Source organism: Miniopterus schreibersii (genome assembly GCF_964146895.1).
Source record: "Miniopterus schreibersii genome assembly, chromosome: 10".
Classification (NCBI taxonomy): Eukaryota; Metazoa; Chordata; class Mammalia; order Chiroptera; family Miniopteridae; genus Miniopterus; species Miniopterus schreibersii.
The window spans coordinates 61,624,649-61,640,227 of NC_138110.1; the positions used below are offsets into that span (position 1 = coordinate 61,624,649).

Consider the following 15,579-nt stretch of genomic DNA (forward strand, 5'->3'; position numbering starts at 1 on the left):
TTTTAAGACAATTATTTAAATAAAATTAGCAAAAGTATATTGTGAGGTTTATAACATATGTAAAAGTAAAAAAGAATGACAACCATCCTATAAAGGCTGGGAAGGCAGACATGGAAGTATACTATTGTAAGTTTGTTGTTGTTTTTTAAATATGTCTTTATAGATTTCAGAGAGAGGAAGGGAGGGGGAGAGAGATGGAAGCATCAATGAGAGAGTCATTGATTGGCAGCCTCCTGCACGCTCCCCACTGGGGACCAGACCTGAAACCCAGGCATATGCCCTGACTGGGAATCGAACCATGATCTCCTAGATCATAGGTCGATGCTCAACTGCTGACTGAGCCACGCCAGCCAGGCTGTCAGCTTTTTATACTATATGTGAAATTGTATATCACTTAAAGGTAGACTGTAATAAGTTAAGGACATATATTATAAGGCCTAAAGTAATTACTAAAATATCAAAACAAAAAGTTATAGATAACCAAAAGAGATTAAAATGCAAAGTGTCCTTGATTTATCCAAAAGAAGGAAGAAAAAAAGAGGAAAAAGCAAACAGATAGGACAAATAAGGAACAAATGGCAAGATTATAGACTTAAACCTAGCCAAATCAATACTCCCATTAAATGTAAATGGTCTAAACACTCCAATTAAAAAGCAGAGATTGTGCCCTGGCTGATTTGGTTCAGTGGTTAGAGCATCAGCCCAAGGACTAAAGGGTCCTGGGTTCAATTCCGGCTAAGGGCACATGCCTCAGTTGCAGGTTCGATCTCGGCCCCAGTTAGGGCGTGTGTGGGAGGCAACCAATGGATGTCTCTCTCTCTTTCTCTTCCACTCTCTCGAAAAAGCAATGGAAAAAATATCCTCAGTTTGTAAGACTGGATACAAATCTATAAGAAACACACTTTAAATATAAAAATGTAAATAGGCTAAAAGTAAAAGGATGGAAAAATATATATTGTGCTAACATTGGTCAAAGGAAAGTGGGATTGACTATATTACTTAACATCAAAGTAGATATCAGAGCAAAGACTATTACCAGGGATAAATTGATCAAAAGGACAGTATGTACCTAACAGAGTCTCAAAATACATATAGTAAAAACAAAACTTCAAGGAGAAATATACAAATCTATAATTATATTCAAAGATTTCAATATCCCTCTTTTAATCAATATAACAAGCAGGCACAAAAATCAGAAGATATAATAGACTTGAACAACACTATCAACCAACTTTACCTGATTGATATTAATAGAACACTCCACCCCCAAACAGAATATTTGTTCATGTGTACACTAAACATTTACCAAGATAGATCATATTTTGGGCCATAAAACAAGCCTCAATAAATTCAAAAGGTTCAGGTAGTACAATGTCTCTGCCCACAATAGAATTATAATAACAGAAGGATCCCTGAAATAAATCCATCAATATTTGGAAACTAAGTAACACATGAATTAAAAAGAAAGCAGCCCTGCCGGCATGACTCAGTGGTTGAGCCTTGACCCATGAAACCAGGTCATGGTTTGATTCCTGGTCAGAGCATATGCCTAGGTATTGGGGGGACTGGTCCCCAGCAGGGGATGTGCAGGAGGCAGCCGATCAATGACTCTCTCATTATTGATGTTTCTTTCTCCCTCTCCCTTCCTCTCTCTGAAATAATTTAAAAAATATTTAAAAAATCATGTATTAGTATCTTGAACTAACAATGAAAAATATCAGAATTTGTGGTATGCTGCTAAAGCAGTACTTAGGAAGCAATTTATAGAATTGAGCATCTATATTTGAAAAAAAAAAAAAAGCCTCAAATAAATGGCCTCAGCTTCTACTTTAAGAAATTAGGACAAATTAACTGAGGCTTGGAGATGGAAGGGGGGGAGGTATAATAGGCAACCATTGTTTTTGTTGCTTTACATTCCTCACCTTGGGAAGTCATTCTTCCCTCAACCACTCCAAGTGATTCTGGTGAGGCTGAAATTCACAATAGCCAATGCCCTTGGGGTATGCAGCCCATAATACTCTGTTCCCCTTGGTTTAGTGAGTGGTCCAAGATGGCTAGCAGTAATCCAAGCTGGGCGCACCAGAGACCTTTCCTGGGACTTATTTATATTAAATACACTGAAGTAGGGAAGGGGATGTCTTTTTCTAGGCTTTCCAAACTGGCTAATATAAGCCTAGAGCAATCTGTGCCATGCCCTCCCTACCTTTCCCATAGGGAAGAAGACTCTTGACACTCGGACAGAATGGACCAGAGAGAAGCCGAGTGGAAAAAGGGAGAATCCAAAGGCCATCCTTTGAGGCCCTTGATCTATCCAGATCTGAAGCCAAACATTCCTTTCCTTGGTGACTTATGAGCCAATGAATTGCCCTTGGGGCTTAAGCCAATCTGACCTGTTCTACTGGTTGCAATCGAAGGAGTCTTACATGACAGAGAGGTGGAATTAGCAGTAAAATATTGGAGGTGAGAACTTAAAAGCAGGTCTCACTGCTACCAAAGCTCACAATTAAATACCATTTCCTTCTTGTGGGGATCAGAGGGGCAAATGCTTGTGATTCAGAATGGAGGGGCTGAGCAGGTGGGAGAGGCTATGGACTTGCACCAAGCAGGGAAACAATAGGGTCCCTAACCCTAGGATGCCTGACATGAGACTGAGCTTTGAGGAAAACACCATTCAGCTCAACCCATTTGGAGAAGTTGCCTCACCTCAGATCCCTAATCCTTATAAGAGATTCAAGACACACAACAACAGGACAATGGCATATTTATTTACAATTGGACCAAAAAAAGGCATACAGGCATTTTTTAATTAAAAAGAATGATGATGATGATTTAAAAAGTCAGGAAAATTGATGATGTTTAAATCCTTTATGAGGAGTCCGTTTCGCTATTCTCCCCAAAAAGAGAATCTCTTAGGGGAAAAATCCAAGATGTGAATGAACAAGACTCCATTACCATTCTCTACTGCTTGGGTTCCCTTTTCTCCAACCTGATTCTTGGTGGCTGCCACTTGGCACTGTGGAGTCACTGTGAGGCAAGGTTGAGAAGTTCACTGGTTTGATTGGTGGAGTTGGTAGGGGCCATTCGAAGAATCTGGGAGGGGAAAGGGGTAGAGTGTGTTCCTAGCTTAACCAGCATCCTGAGCTTTGTCTTGTGGTGGGAATGCCAAAGGGGCTGGAGCAAGGGTGACTGGCTGTTACTTAAATCCTAATCCCAGGGTGGGTTTGGTCTCTTGAAATTTAAGAGCCAGTGTGACATGCACAGAGTAGGCGGGGGCTTGGCCCCAAGAGTGCGTGTTGATAAAAGAGTGGGTGTTAGCTCCCTCTTTCTAACTTGGGGAAACTGGGCTCCTTGCCTATTCCTGGGAACTGAGGAAAAAATGACAGAACTTACCTTCCATCTCCCTTCTCACCAGCAGTTTTCTGGGCATCCCTCAAAGGAGTCAAGAACTCAGATGGGAGGGGGGTGGGCTTGGCTAAAAGAACTGTAAATGGGTGAGGAGGCTGGGGGATGTCAGGGAGGGAATGTCTCTCCCCAGCCACCTAAAGGAAGGGATCTGAGGTCTCCAAGCCTTGTTCTACCCAAAGTGGGGAAGGAGGGACCCTGCCACCAGCACACTTTGCAAAGAACAGCAACCCCCTGAAGGAGCTGGGGAGATATCCTGAAGGGTGAAGAACCTTTGCCCAGACACAGACATGTGGATACTTGGTTTGGCTCTGGAAATACCTGGCCCTGGATCCAGGGTTTCTTGGCACGAACACAGTTCACTGCAAGTCTCTTCTCTAGTCCAACAAACTCCCACTGCTCCCCAGTACTTCCAGGGATTTCCTTGTAGCAACCAAGACTGGACTTGCTCCTGGTAACAAGATGACCCAGAGGCCAGGGTGGAAGCCCTGCCTTGGGCAGCCCCAGAAGGAGGCTGGGGCAGCGAGAAGAGGGAGGGAAAGTGGCTGGTAGAGGCAGGTTGGCACTGAGGATGCATGTGTAGGCTAGAGCTGTGCTTGTCTCGGCATCAATGGTGAGGATGGGCGGTGAGAGGCTTGGAAACCTCACTGAAGTCCCAGAAGGCCCGGCTTTTCCTCTTCCAGTTAGTCGTGGGGTGGCCAACAGCCCTGAGGAACTGAGGTGGAGACAGTGACCAAAACCCAGTTCTCGGTGGAGTTATCCATGCTGGATCCATTGTTTAAAAAAACCCAAAACAACTAAGGTAAAAACCCCTAGCCAGAAATAAACCTGAACAGGTCATGGAGTTCCTGCTGAAGGAACTTTCTTAGCACTGAAGAAAAAACAACCCACAAAACCCTCACCCCCCACAGAATTGGAATAAGATGACGCAGAAAAACGCACGACTTATCTACAGGCTTCCCGCCCCCACGCAGCCCTGCGTCCAGGAACACCGTGCCAGGAGCTACATTCCAAACGAGCAGGAGCTATTTTATTTTGTGTGCCTCCAGTTCCCCAGCAGGGTGGCTTCCTGTCCGTGAATGGAGTGGGCCTGGCCGTGGTCCACCCCCATCAGTCTATCTTCACAGCAGCGTAGATCTTGCGGACAAACATGTAGGCTGCATAGAAGCCGATGGTGCCCGTGAGGAGCCAGAAGGACAGGACCATGAGGGCCGTGTAGCCAAAGTAGAGGAGAGAGGGAATGAACTCGACAATGTCCAGCTGGGGAACGAGCAGTGGAGAAAAGAGAGGGATAGATGCTTAATGCCAATCCGCCATGGTCAACTGTCCCCCCCCACTGATCTCATGACAAAGCCTGGCAGGAGAAGGGGCTTGCTCCAGGTGGGCAGATGGGTCCCACAGCCACGGTGAACGTTCTTCAGTACCAGGGCCCATGCATTGCCTTGGATTCTCACGACCACTATGGTAGGTTATTAGCCCATGTTACAGATGGGGCACGGAGGGGCTAAACAACGCCCACAGTTACACAGCTAGGAAGTAGAAAGAACTGGGATTTGAATCTGGGGGCTAGAGGGCTAGGAGTCAAAGGCCCAACTCCATCAACCCAGGCCATTTCTGGCTGGGGTAAGAATCTTCCCAGGGAAAGGCCTAAAAGCTCCCTGGAAGACAGATATGACCTCAGGGGCGAGAATGCAGTAGGTACAAACAACCAGAGCTGTGTTACTTTTTTACCCTCCACAGTCCCCAGAACAGTACAGTGACACTCCTGGATGGCTGGAACAGCAGACAGAGAATGGGGAGGAGAGAGGCGTTTAAGATTCCCAGCTTAGCCCGGCGGGGCGTGGCTCAGTGGTTGAGTGTCAACCTAGGATCCAGGCGATCGGGGTTCGATTCCCGGTCAGGGCACATGCCCTGGTTGCGGGCTTGATCAATGACTCATCATTGATGTTTCTATCTCTCTCTCTCCCTCTCCTTTCCTCTCTCTGAAATCAATAAAGAGATATTTAAAAAAAAAGAAAAAGATTCCCAGCTTAAGGACCAGAGAATCCTTGCCCAGCCTATAGTCTTCTCTTCCTCAGAACACTTCTGTTACTTTGGTAACATCTCACAGGGATTTTATCTTGGAGCATTTTGGACTCCTCTGTAGAGTTTAGAGGCCCGGGCAGGGAGGCCAAGGATCTGGGTTATGCTGGTGTGTGCTGGGCCAAGTGAGGCTAATCTGGAACCTTGGTATCAAGACTTGCCCGGCACATCAGGGCTGTGTGGGCCTGTTACAGGGCTCATGGGCAGACACATGGTCACAAAATGCCAGGAGCCCAGAAGAAAACAGGAAGGTTACTGTTTTGTTTTTGTTATTATTATTTTTTAATGTTTTTGATTTTTTTTATTAAGAGAAAGAGTAATGGAGAGGGAGGGAGGAAAGGGTGGAGAGGGGCAGGAAGGGAGGGAGGGAGGGGGGAGAGAGAGAGAGATTTATCAATGTCAGAAACATTAATCGGTTGCCTTCCGTATATGCCTCAATTGGGGATCAAATCCACAACCCAGGTATGTGCCCTGACCGGGAATAGAACCGGCAACCTTTTGGTGCACAGGACAACACTCAACTAACTGAGCCACTCTGGCAGGGCATAAGGTTACTGTTTTGACACCTCCCTGAGGTCAAACATTCTCAAACTGGAGGTGAAGGCCATGTTTTCAGGCTCACCCCCCCATCTCTCCTTTTATAAGCTTTCTTGTGGCTGGAGATAGGATAGGGTGATGGGAAGTAGGGGCAGGGGACGGGGCAGTGGTAAATCCAATGGTAAAACCAGGAAAGGGCCGAAGTAAAAAGGCAGTACTGGAAAGGCCCTTTGAATTTAGACAGGCCAAGGCGATCATTTTACAGACAAGGAAGGCTCTGGGGATGGAGGAGGAAGTTTTTAGAACAGAGAAAGAATGAGGCAGAAGGAGAAATGACAGGAGACTGGTGTGACTCCAGGGCGCTGGGTGGGAGGAAGCGGTAGTTATGATTTGTTTGCCCAACACTGTCTCCTGTCTTCCTCCTGCCAGTGTTTTGGAGTATCCACTCCCCACTTTGTGGTCCTATTGGGGCTGTCATTCCTAGTCTAAAACCTAAGCTAGTCAGCCAGAGTATGCCATCTTACTGAGGAACAGTGAGGGACGGCATGTAACTCAGGCCAATAATAGTCTTCCCTTAGGGATTGATAATGTGATGGTAGAAGACAGGTGTTCTTTTAGTGCTAGGGCTGCGAAGCTGAAAAAAGGAGACTCTAGGGCTGCCAGGGGCCAACTTTCTACCTTGTGGAAAGATACTACCAGCAGACTGAAGCCAAGAAAACACATGCAGATTTGAGGTGCGGACACAGAGCCCTGACACCATCTGAGATGCTGGATCTAACCATGCCAGAAGCTAGACCTCCAACTTCTTAAATTTTTCAGTTATTTCAGCCAATAGATTGTCTTTTTGCTTAAGCCAAATGGAACTGGGTTTTGGTCACTTTTTTTCCCCATTGCTTTTCAGAGAGTAGAAGGAGAGAGAGAGAGAGAGAAACACCGATGTGAGAGAGACACATCAACTGGTTGCCTCCTGACTGGGGATGGGGATTGAGCCTGCAACTGAGGTGCATGCCCTGGCTGAAATCAAAGCCGGGATCCTTCAGTCCACAGGCCGATGCTCTAGCCACTAAGCCAAACTGGCTAGGGCCATGTTTTACTCAAAACAATTCTGATTAATATGTGCTACAGAGGAGGGAAATTAGACTTGTTCTGGATGATTCCAGGAATTACACAGTTTGAAGACAGAAGTTACAGGGAGGCAGATTTCAGTGTCAATCAAGAAAGAACCTGATAATGACAGGAGCTGTTCAGAGAGAGAATGGGAGTGTTAGGAGGGAGTATCTTCTGTTGCTGGATTTGCTAGAGCAGGGATCAGCAAACTCTTTTCTAAAGGGCCGGATTATAAATAGTTTAGGTTTTATAGGCCACATGGCCTCTGTTGAACTACTCAACTCCACCATAGTGGTGTGAACGCAGCCATAGATGATACGTAAAAGAAGCATAACTGTGTTCCAATAAAACTTTTACGTAAATAGGCGCATGAGTTACAGCTTGGTGACCCCTGCGCTAGGTGATCACTTGTTGGGATCCTTGGGAAAGACTGGCACAGTCAGTACACTGGAAGCAGGGGTGGAGCACCACACTAAGTGATTCTTACAATCCTTTCCAACGTGACCTTTTCGGGGAAGGACATTCTAAGCTTCAACCAACTGACCCATGACCCTAGCTTGGGAATACATCCTGGTTGCAAGCAGAGGACTGCTTGCTTTTGGGTTTTGGAGACCCAAAGTACAGCTGGTGAGACCAAGTCTTCAGTGTTAGCCTTGGAGGTGAGGGATCCTCCAGGTTGCTCCAGACTCCTCTCGGGCCCATTTCCTTTGTGTAACACATGAATCTACCAAAACTGTTGTGGACTGTTTGTATTCTTATTCATGCCACTCTCTGGGGAAAACGAGCTCTGTGAATGTGCCTGAGTCAGGTGAGCCAGGCTCCCTTTCATTTGCTCACACTTCGCCTATGTGGCCCACATAGCACGGATGATCCGAGGTGCAGATAAAGCCCTGGTCACCCTGTCCTTATAATGAAGTACCAAACAGTACTTGAATGAAGAGGGAAAGGGAGCATCCAGAGACAGGACGCCTGAAGGCCTAAATTTGGGTGCTAAAGGCTATTTCACTATTTTCTGCTTTGATTTTTAATTCTTCTCATTTACCTTCTGTATTCTTTCGTGTTCTTTTTGCCCCCAGCTTCTTGAGGTGACTACTATATTATCAATGTCTTTCATTTCCTATTAAAAGCACTGCAAGGTAATATATTTCCTTTAAGTACCCCTTTGGCTGGCTGTCACAGGTTCTGCATGCAATATTCTCATGGTATATATTCTGAAGGCTTTTGTCTCCCAAACATACAGAACATAGATTCTCCCTTTCCTAAGAAGATGCATGTTCTAGAGCACAGACAGTTCTATACTGGCATTGGTCCCACTGTTGATAGGAAAGTAAGATTCAGACACTTAAGTTTTTCCCAGCACCCTCCTCTCCACCATCCTGCCCTAAAAGGGCTAACGGGCCTTGTTAACAAAATAAGGGTGGTACCTTGTTAACAAAATAAAAGATGGCATAGACCAGGACGTAGAATGCAGATCCTCCGGAGACGAGGAAATTCCTCCACCACCAGCGGTAATCCTGAGGAAGAAACAAGGGTCAGAACCTCTTCCCCAAGTTTCCCAGTTGCCAAGGAGCTAAAGACTCTGGGTAAGAACAGTGATATTTGGGGTGATGGGAATGTTTTATATCTTGACTCTAATGGTGGTTTTACAACTGTATGCATTTTCAAAAGACACATTAAAAAGTGTGAACTTTACTGTTTATAAAATACAGTTTAAAAAAATCAACAACAAAAGAATAGTAATAACAACTAGCATGTTGTGAGCAAAAGCTCCCCATGAGCCAGGTACCATTCTAAGTGCTGTATGTGAATGAGGCCAGTTTAATCACTGTAGCGGTGCTCTGAGTCAGGTCCTACTGCTATCCTTGTCACATGAGGAAAGCACAGAGAGGTTAAGCACCTGCCAACCAGAGCTACTAATGAAGGAGCCCGCTGAATAACTGGAGGCTCAGAGAGGAAGTGATGTACCTGCCCAAGACCTCATGGCCAGAAGGGGGAACATGGGAAACTCAAACAGCCTTACTGACCTGTTCAATGTTGGACCCAGGTCCCCCACCCCCACTCCTCACCCTATGCCCTTACCTCTGCACACAGCTGGAAGTATACCATGACGATGCTGATTTGTGAGCAGGACACCACCAGGATGATGAAGACGAGGAACAGGAAGCCAAAGAGGTAATAGAACTGATTCTCCCAGATTGCCTGTGGACACATCACAGCTGGCCTTTGGCTCGCCTGCCTCCCCCGGTGGCCGTTTCCCTAGCATACCCTGCCTGTTCTCAGGATACCAGCCCGAAGTCAGGGCGGGCAAACCACCTGTCACCAGGGCAGGAATGGAGACACCATCATGACACCACTGGGGCCTATGTGCCTGGCATGTGGCTCTGACTGGCCCTTCTCTCCAGAGCAGAGGGTGAGCCAGCTAGTCTTAGGGAGTGGCTGGGGCATGGCTGACCCTATGATGGGTGGGCCCTAGCCTGCACATGGCAGCTTGTAGAAAGTAATGAATCCCACCCTCATCAAAATTACATAGCAGCCACCACCACTCAGGAGCAGCTTACCACATGCCAGGCAAGCTACATGCTTCATGGACATCTCCACACGTGAGCCTCTGGCAGTGTGGACTTTTACAGCTGAAGTCAAGGCTCAGCGAGGCTGGTGACCGACCCAGGGTCACACAAAGAGAACTGAGGTGGCTTCCCTGTGAGGGCAGCCAACCCATCCTCTGACCCTTTTCCTAGGCAGGGCTGGGTGAGCAAGGGGATCTCAGCAGGGAGGGGCTGGCCCACTCTAGAGCAGCGAATGCTTTTCCAGCACTGACTTGGTGCAAGGCACCCTCTGTGCTGGGCACCGAGTAGGGGACACAGACTTCAATGGCTGTGAAGAGCACTACCGCCAACTTTCATCTTGGTATGCCCGGGACAGGAGCAATCGTCATCACAACCACAGCTACAATTTAACAAGCATTTCCTGAATGTCAAGCACTATGCCTTTTATAGACATTATCACATTCCAGCTTAAAATGACCCTGAAAATAGGCCTCATTCTCCCCTTTCCTGAGAGTTTTGAGTAACTTAGGTAAAGATGTGTAGAAACCCAGAAACCAAAGCAGACGCGACAATATTAAAAATAGTGGTGACTGACTGCAGTGTTACTGAAGCAGCTTCTTCTATTTACTGAGCCCTCCCACACCAGACCGGTACACATGCCCTATTGCATTTGACCTGGAAGTCTTCCAGAGCGGCATGACTGTTATCCCATGTCAGGGTGAAAAATGGGGGCTCGAACAGGTTAAATGGCCCATCTAAAATTTCATAGGCAGTAAGAGGCAGAGCACCTAAGGGGTAGGGACCAGGCTAGCAGGGTGAGGGCTGTGTGTGTGGAGGGGAGGGGAGCAGACAACACTACTCACACTGAAGATGAAGAAAAGCTCGATGAACATGGCGCCGAAGGGCAGGATCCCAGCCATGAGAATGCTGCAGCAGAACAGGAGGATTAGCACTGGGAGGAAACATGGCCTTTGGAAACCCCAGCTCCCTCCTGAGTCTGCCTGAGAAAGCTTACACAGTGTAGTGGTTCCAATTCTTTCGGCATGCTTTTGTACCATTATAGCCTCTTGAGAGATAAGCAGGGTGGGCATCACCTCTCCATTTTAGAGATGTGGAAACTGAGGTACAGAGAGGCGGGCTGACTTGCCTGAGGTCCAAGCAATGGTTTTAACCAGTGCCACTGCACCTTTCCACCCCTGCCATCCTGGTTTCCAGGTCAACACTAAATCTGGCTATAACTCAGTCCTCTGTCTTGGAGTGAAGCTAAGCTCTCATGAAGTCTACTAGAGCCAGCTGAGCTGCAGAACACCAGTCACAGCACCCTTGGAGGGAGGCACCTTCTCCCATGAACTCCTAAGGAGATGGCTCATGGCAGTGTTGACCTCACCCACTCCAGAAGGCCCCTGCGAGAGACTCACCCCACAAATCGGTTCATGTACCACCGCTGTTCGGGGATCTGCCGGGGAATCTGGTTGGTGCGCACAGGGTTGTCATATGGCTGCTTGCGGAAGCCGAAGTAGTAGCCCAGGTAGACGAGGGGCAGGGAGATTCCAAACCACATGCACAGCAGGGCCACCATGGTGGGGAAGGGCACCTGAGGGCACAACACCATGAGGCCCCATAAAGCCCTGATGCCCAGGCTGGGGACTGTGCAGGGGGAAGGAGACCTTTGGGCTCTCAGGAAGGGAGGGGTACAGCAGGGCCACAACGGCGGGGAAGGTCCTACAGACACACACCCACAGGACTCCTGGCCAGAACCTCCTGGAGCTGACCCCAGCCCTGGGGAAAAGTGGAGTGCACACGGTAGACCATTTGGGCTATGAAGATGGAATCACAGCATCCCAGAGCTTGTCATTCAGGAAGGAAGTGGGGAAAGAACAGGGAAGGAGGAAACTGAGAACACGGAACAGAGATGAAGAGGCCAAAATGAAGGGACATTATATGTTTGGTATGTTTAGTGAAGAAAAAAAAGAGTGTGTGTGGGGGAAGCTGCACAGTGTTCCCTATTTTGCTAAAATAAACCCCCTAACATACTACTGAGTGAAGCAGGTTATAAATATGTACATCTAGAACTCCACTTTAATAAAAACACCCAATGTTTACGGGTGTAAGCGCCTAGAAAGACCTGTGCCGGAGGGTTAACGGCACCTCCTCGGCCGGGACGCCTGCGGAGGGTTAAAACTGACTTTTCATCGTCTTCTTTACCCTCCTCTCTAAAGTGCTGCCTTTGTAAGAATCATGCAGCAAGAGCGCTGGCCGGTGCGGCCAGTAGGTTAGGCACTGTCCTGTGTGCTGAAAGGCTGCTGGCTCAATTCCCAGGCAGGGTACAGAGCTGGCTTCAGGCTTGACCCCAGTCGGGGGCGTGCAGGAGGCAGCCGATCCATGTTTCATTCTCACAGATGGTTCTCTCTCCCTCCCGGTTTCCTCTCTCTCTAAAAATCAATAAAAAATCTTTTTTAAAAATCCATTAAAAAGAGCCCAGCCAGGTGTGGCTCAGCGGTTGAGCAACAACCTAGGATCCAGGCGATCAGGGTTCGATTCCCGGTCAGGGCACATGCCCAAGCTGCGGGCTCGATCCCCAGTCGGGGGCGTGCAGGAGGCAGCCGATCAATGACTCTCTCATCACTGATGTTTCTCTCTCTCTCTCTCTCCCTTCTTCTCTCTGAAATCAATAAAGATATATATATTTTTTTAAATCCATTAAGAAGAAAAAAAAGAATCATGCAAAAAGAAAGAAATGAATTAATATCTGTCAAGTATTTAGGACTTATTCCAAAGTAAGCATCTTAAAAACATTTGCTATTATTTTATAATTTTTAAATTACATCATCCTGTTTCAAATAAATCTAAAAAAAGGGAAAAGACTGAAAAAACACACAGTAAAAATCTACATAGTATTTATCTCTTGGTGGTTGGATTATGGGTTACTTCTGACTTCTTTAACTTCTCTGTACTTTCCAAAATTTCTACAATGAGTGTCTGTAATGAGCAGCTGGTAATTGGGAGAAAAATGCTGAAAGAGAGAAGGAACACAGGTATAAAAAAGAGGAAGTGAGAGGAAGAGCACCACTGTTTTTCCTGGGCAGCTTCCTGGACTACTGGAAAGAACCCAGTTCTCCAGCAGCCTGGACGGAAGGCCTCACCCAAGGACTGTTAATGAGCAACTGCAGGTGGAGAAGAGGTGGCTCTACCTGCTGTGGCTGGGAGGGCAAATGCCTGCCTTACCTCTACCACAGCCCTGCTAATTGATCAAGACCCCATCTCCCAACCCTCAAATGAGTTCACAATCCTACTCAATAAGTCCTGGGCAGCTGCTAGCAACTGGTGCTGGCAGGATCCCCGTCTGAGGACAGGACAACCTGCAGAGGCTGGTGCTGAGGTGCAGGGAATCTTAGAGGAAAGCCTTGTTTTGGGATACTGACCTAATAAACTCACAGCAAGCAGCTTTCCTTGGGACAAAGGGAAATTCCCCAGTTGGCCCCTGTACTGTGGACACCTCCCTATAGAGAAGTGAGCTTTGACAGCTGTCTAAAAAAGCTCACAGGAAGGCCAGGGCCTAGGCAAAATCATGGGCAGGGCTGGGGAAACCCCAGCTGACCCTCAGACCCTAGAGCTGGAAACAGAACTGTGGAGACTCAGAAAAGGGAAGGGAACAGCAGGAAGTGACCTGGGGGAGTGGAGCTGAGCAGAGCCGGCCCTCCCTCGCTGGGGAGGGCACTTACCGCTCCTGACGAGTGCTTGCCCCAGATGAAGCAATTCAATACGAAGCAAATGCCGAAAACCACGCCCGGGTACAGTGTTGCTGTCTGGAAGCAAGGGGGCCAGGTTGGGGAGCTTCGTCTAGGGAGCTCCCACCTGTCCCAGTGGGCCCCCCGGACTAGAGGATCTCAACCCCTCCTTCTCTAGGACTCAGCTCAAGAATCATTCCCCCCAGAAAGCATTTTCTGATTCCCAGACAAGGCAGGACTCCTGTTCTCTATCCTCTGAGATCCCTGAACTGCCCCTTCCTTGCCCTCATTCCAGTTTGTAATTCTGTATTGTTGTTACCTAATCAGTGTCTGCCTATGCCATAGACGGGGGAGGGGTATGCCCTCCTCCTCCTGTTCACTGATGTAATCCTAGCACTTGGAACACAGCAGCTGCTCAATAAACATTTGTTGAATAAAGAATGAATTAATAAAAGTTTAATAAAATGTGTATGTCTGGGTCCCAATCCAAACTGCCTAGACTGGTGGTTAAGCTTTAATTGTCTTAGGGGTGGCAAGCGCTGGGCACTACATGCACCAAGTAACCTAATCCTCACTATGACCTAGATGGAAACTGAGGACAAGAGGACACTGAGGCACAGCAATGTTAAACATCCCCCCTCCACGAACTTCACACAGTCAGTTAAGGGTGGAACACAGATTCAAACCTAGGCAGTCCGACTCCAGAGCCCACGTTCCAGATGCCCTGTGGTGTAGTCTATTCAGTCACAATCTCTTGGGCTGGGACTCTGGCACAAAGAACCAAAGCCCCAGAACTACAGTCAAGCCTCTTGACTGTGGCTGCATAAGCATCTAGGAGGGTCATTGACCACAATGCCTGAGGCCCTCTGCAATCTGGCACTCAACCTCCACCGCCAGTGTCACCTTTGGCACATAGCCCACCAACCCAATCACTGCTACAGCATGTCCCTGTTCCTGGACCTTTATGTAGGCAGAGTTATAAACACCTCAGGGTCTCTGCCTCCTGAGTGCTAATGTACTAAGGGCCTTTCATGCTCAGTCTCTTTCCATCCACACAGTAACACCCACAGGCAGGTGCAACCATCTCCCATTAGAGATGCAAAAACCGAGGCTCAGAGGGCTGTTCAAGGTTACCAGCCAAGGAAAGAACAGAGCCAACACTGGGATCTAGGAGATTCCAGAACTTGAGCACTCCCTGATGGCCACTTCCATCCATTTGAAACTCTCAAGCCCAGCTCAAATGTCATTTCCTCCATTCCTATATGTTCCTGCTTTACTCTGTCATGAAGCAGGAAACTCCTCATCTGCCTTCCTGGCTGAAGTTTATGGACTGGACACTATGATAGATAGTAGGGGTAAAAACAGGAAAAAAGTCTCAGGTAGGAAGACAAATGCATAAAGGGGGAATAACATACATGTGCTACTTGTAGGAACAAGGCTCTGCCCAGGCTGCTCTGGGGGCAGGAAAGAGGACACAGAACGGGGCCGTGGTGTAGCTCCTAGAGGAGTGACACTGAGCAAATAAGAGTTAAAGGATAAGCCCTGGCTGGTGTGGCTCAGTTGGTTGGGCATCATCCCATGCACCAAAAGGTTGCTGTTTTGTGTCCAATAGGGGCACATGCCCAGGCTGTGGGCTTGATCCCCAGTAGGAGGAGTACAGAAGGCAGCCGACTGATGTTGGGCTCACATCAATATTTCTCTCTCCCTTCTGCTCTCTCTAAAAAAAATAAACTATTCTTTAAAAAAAAAAATTAAAGGATGAAGTGAGAGAGTGAGGGGGTGGCATGCCCAGGCAGAGGTGATGGCAGAGGCTGGCGGAAAGAAAAGCAATCACAAACCCGCACTGCTGTAGGCTGCAGTACACGCCCATCTGTGAAGGAGTAAGAGCACTTGTAAGGGAAGGGTCAGAAACTTGTGGGGAGATCAGGGAGGCCAAGGACAGTCAAGGGTTGAGGCAAGAGGCAAAGGTGACTAAACTTGAGCAAGAGTCCTGGAGATGGAGATGAGAGAAAATTCATGGACTGCTTGGCAGGAAAACCCTCACTTGATGTCTGAGGAGGTGGTGACCTGGGTGAATGGTGGTACCACCAGGTGCAAGGAGCAGGTTTGGGGGAGACTGGGTTTGGTATGGGATCCACTGAAGGAGATCCTGGAGGGTATCTGGGGGGAGACCACAC

At 47.7% G+C, this 15,579-nt stretch overlaps 1 protein-coding gene across 1 annotated transcript in view; it reads right to left on the minus strand.

The window, feature by feature from the left end:
- Positions 1 to 2,744: 2,744 nt before the first annotated feature.
- TM9SF4 (transmembrane 9 superfamily member 4) overlaps positions 2,745 to 15,579 on the minus strand; it is a 46,670-nt gene continuing 33,835 nt past the window's right edge. The window contains exons 14-19 of the mRNA XM_081149885.1: positions 13,397 to 13,480; positions 11,093 to 11,268; positions 10,538 to 10,601; positions 9,208 to 9,327; positions 8,553 to 8,642; positions 2,745 to 4,662 (exon numbers count right to left, since the gene is read on the minus strand). Of these exons, the coding sequence (XP_081006011.1) occupies positions 4,513 to 4,662; positions 8,553 to 8,642; positions 9,208 to 9,327; positions 10,538 to 10,601; positions 11,093 to 11,268; positions 13,397 to 13,480 (684 nt within the window). The 3' untranslated portion in view covers positions 2,745 to 4,512. The remainder of the gene's footprint in view (positions 4,663 to 8,552; positions 8,643 to 9,207; positions 9,328 to 10,537; positions 10,602 to 11,092; positions 11,269 to 13,396; positions 13,481 to 15,579) is intronic.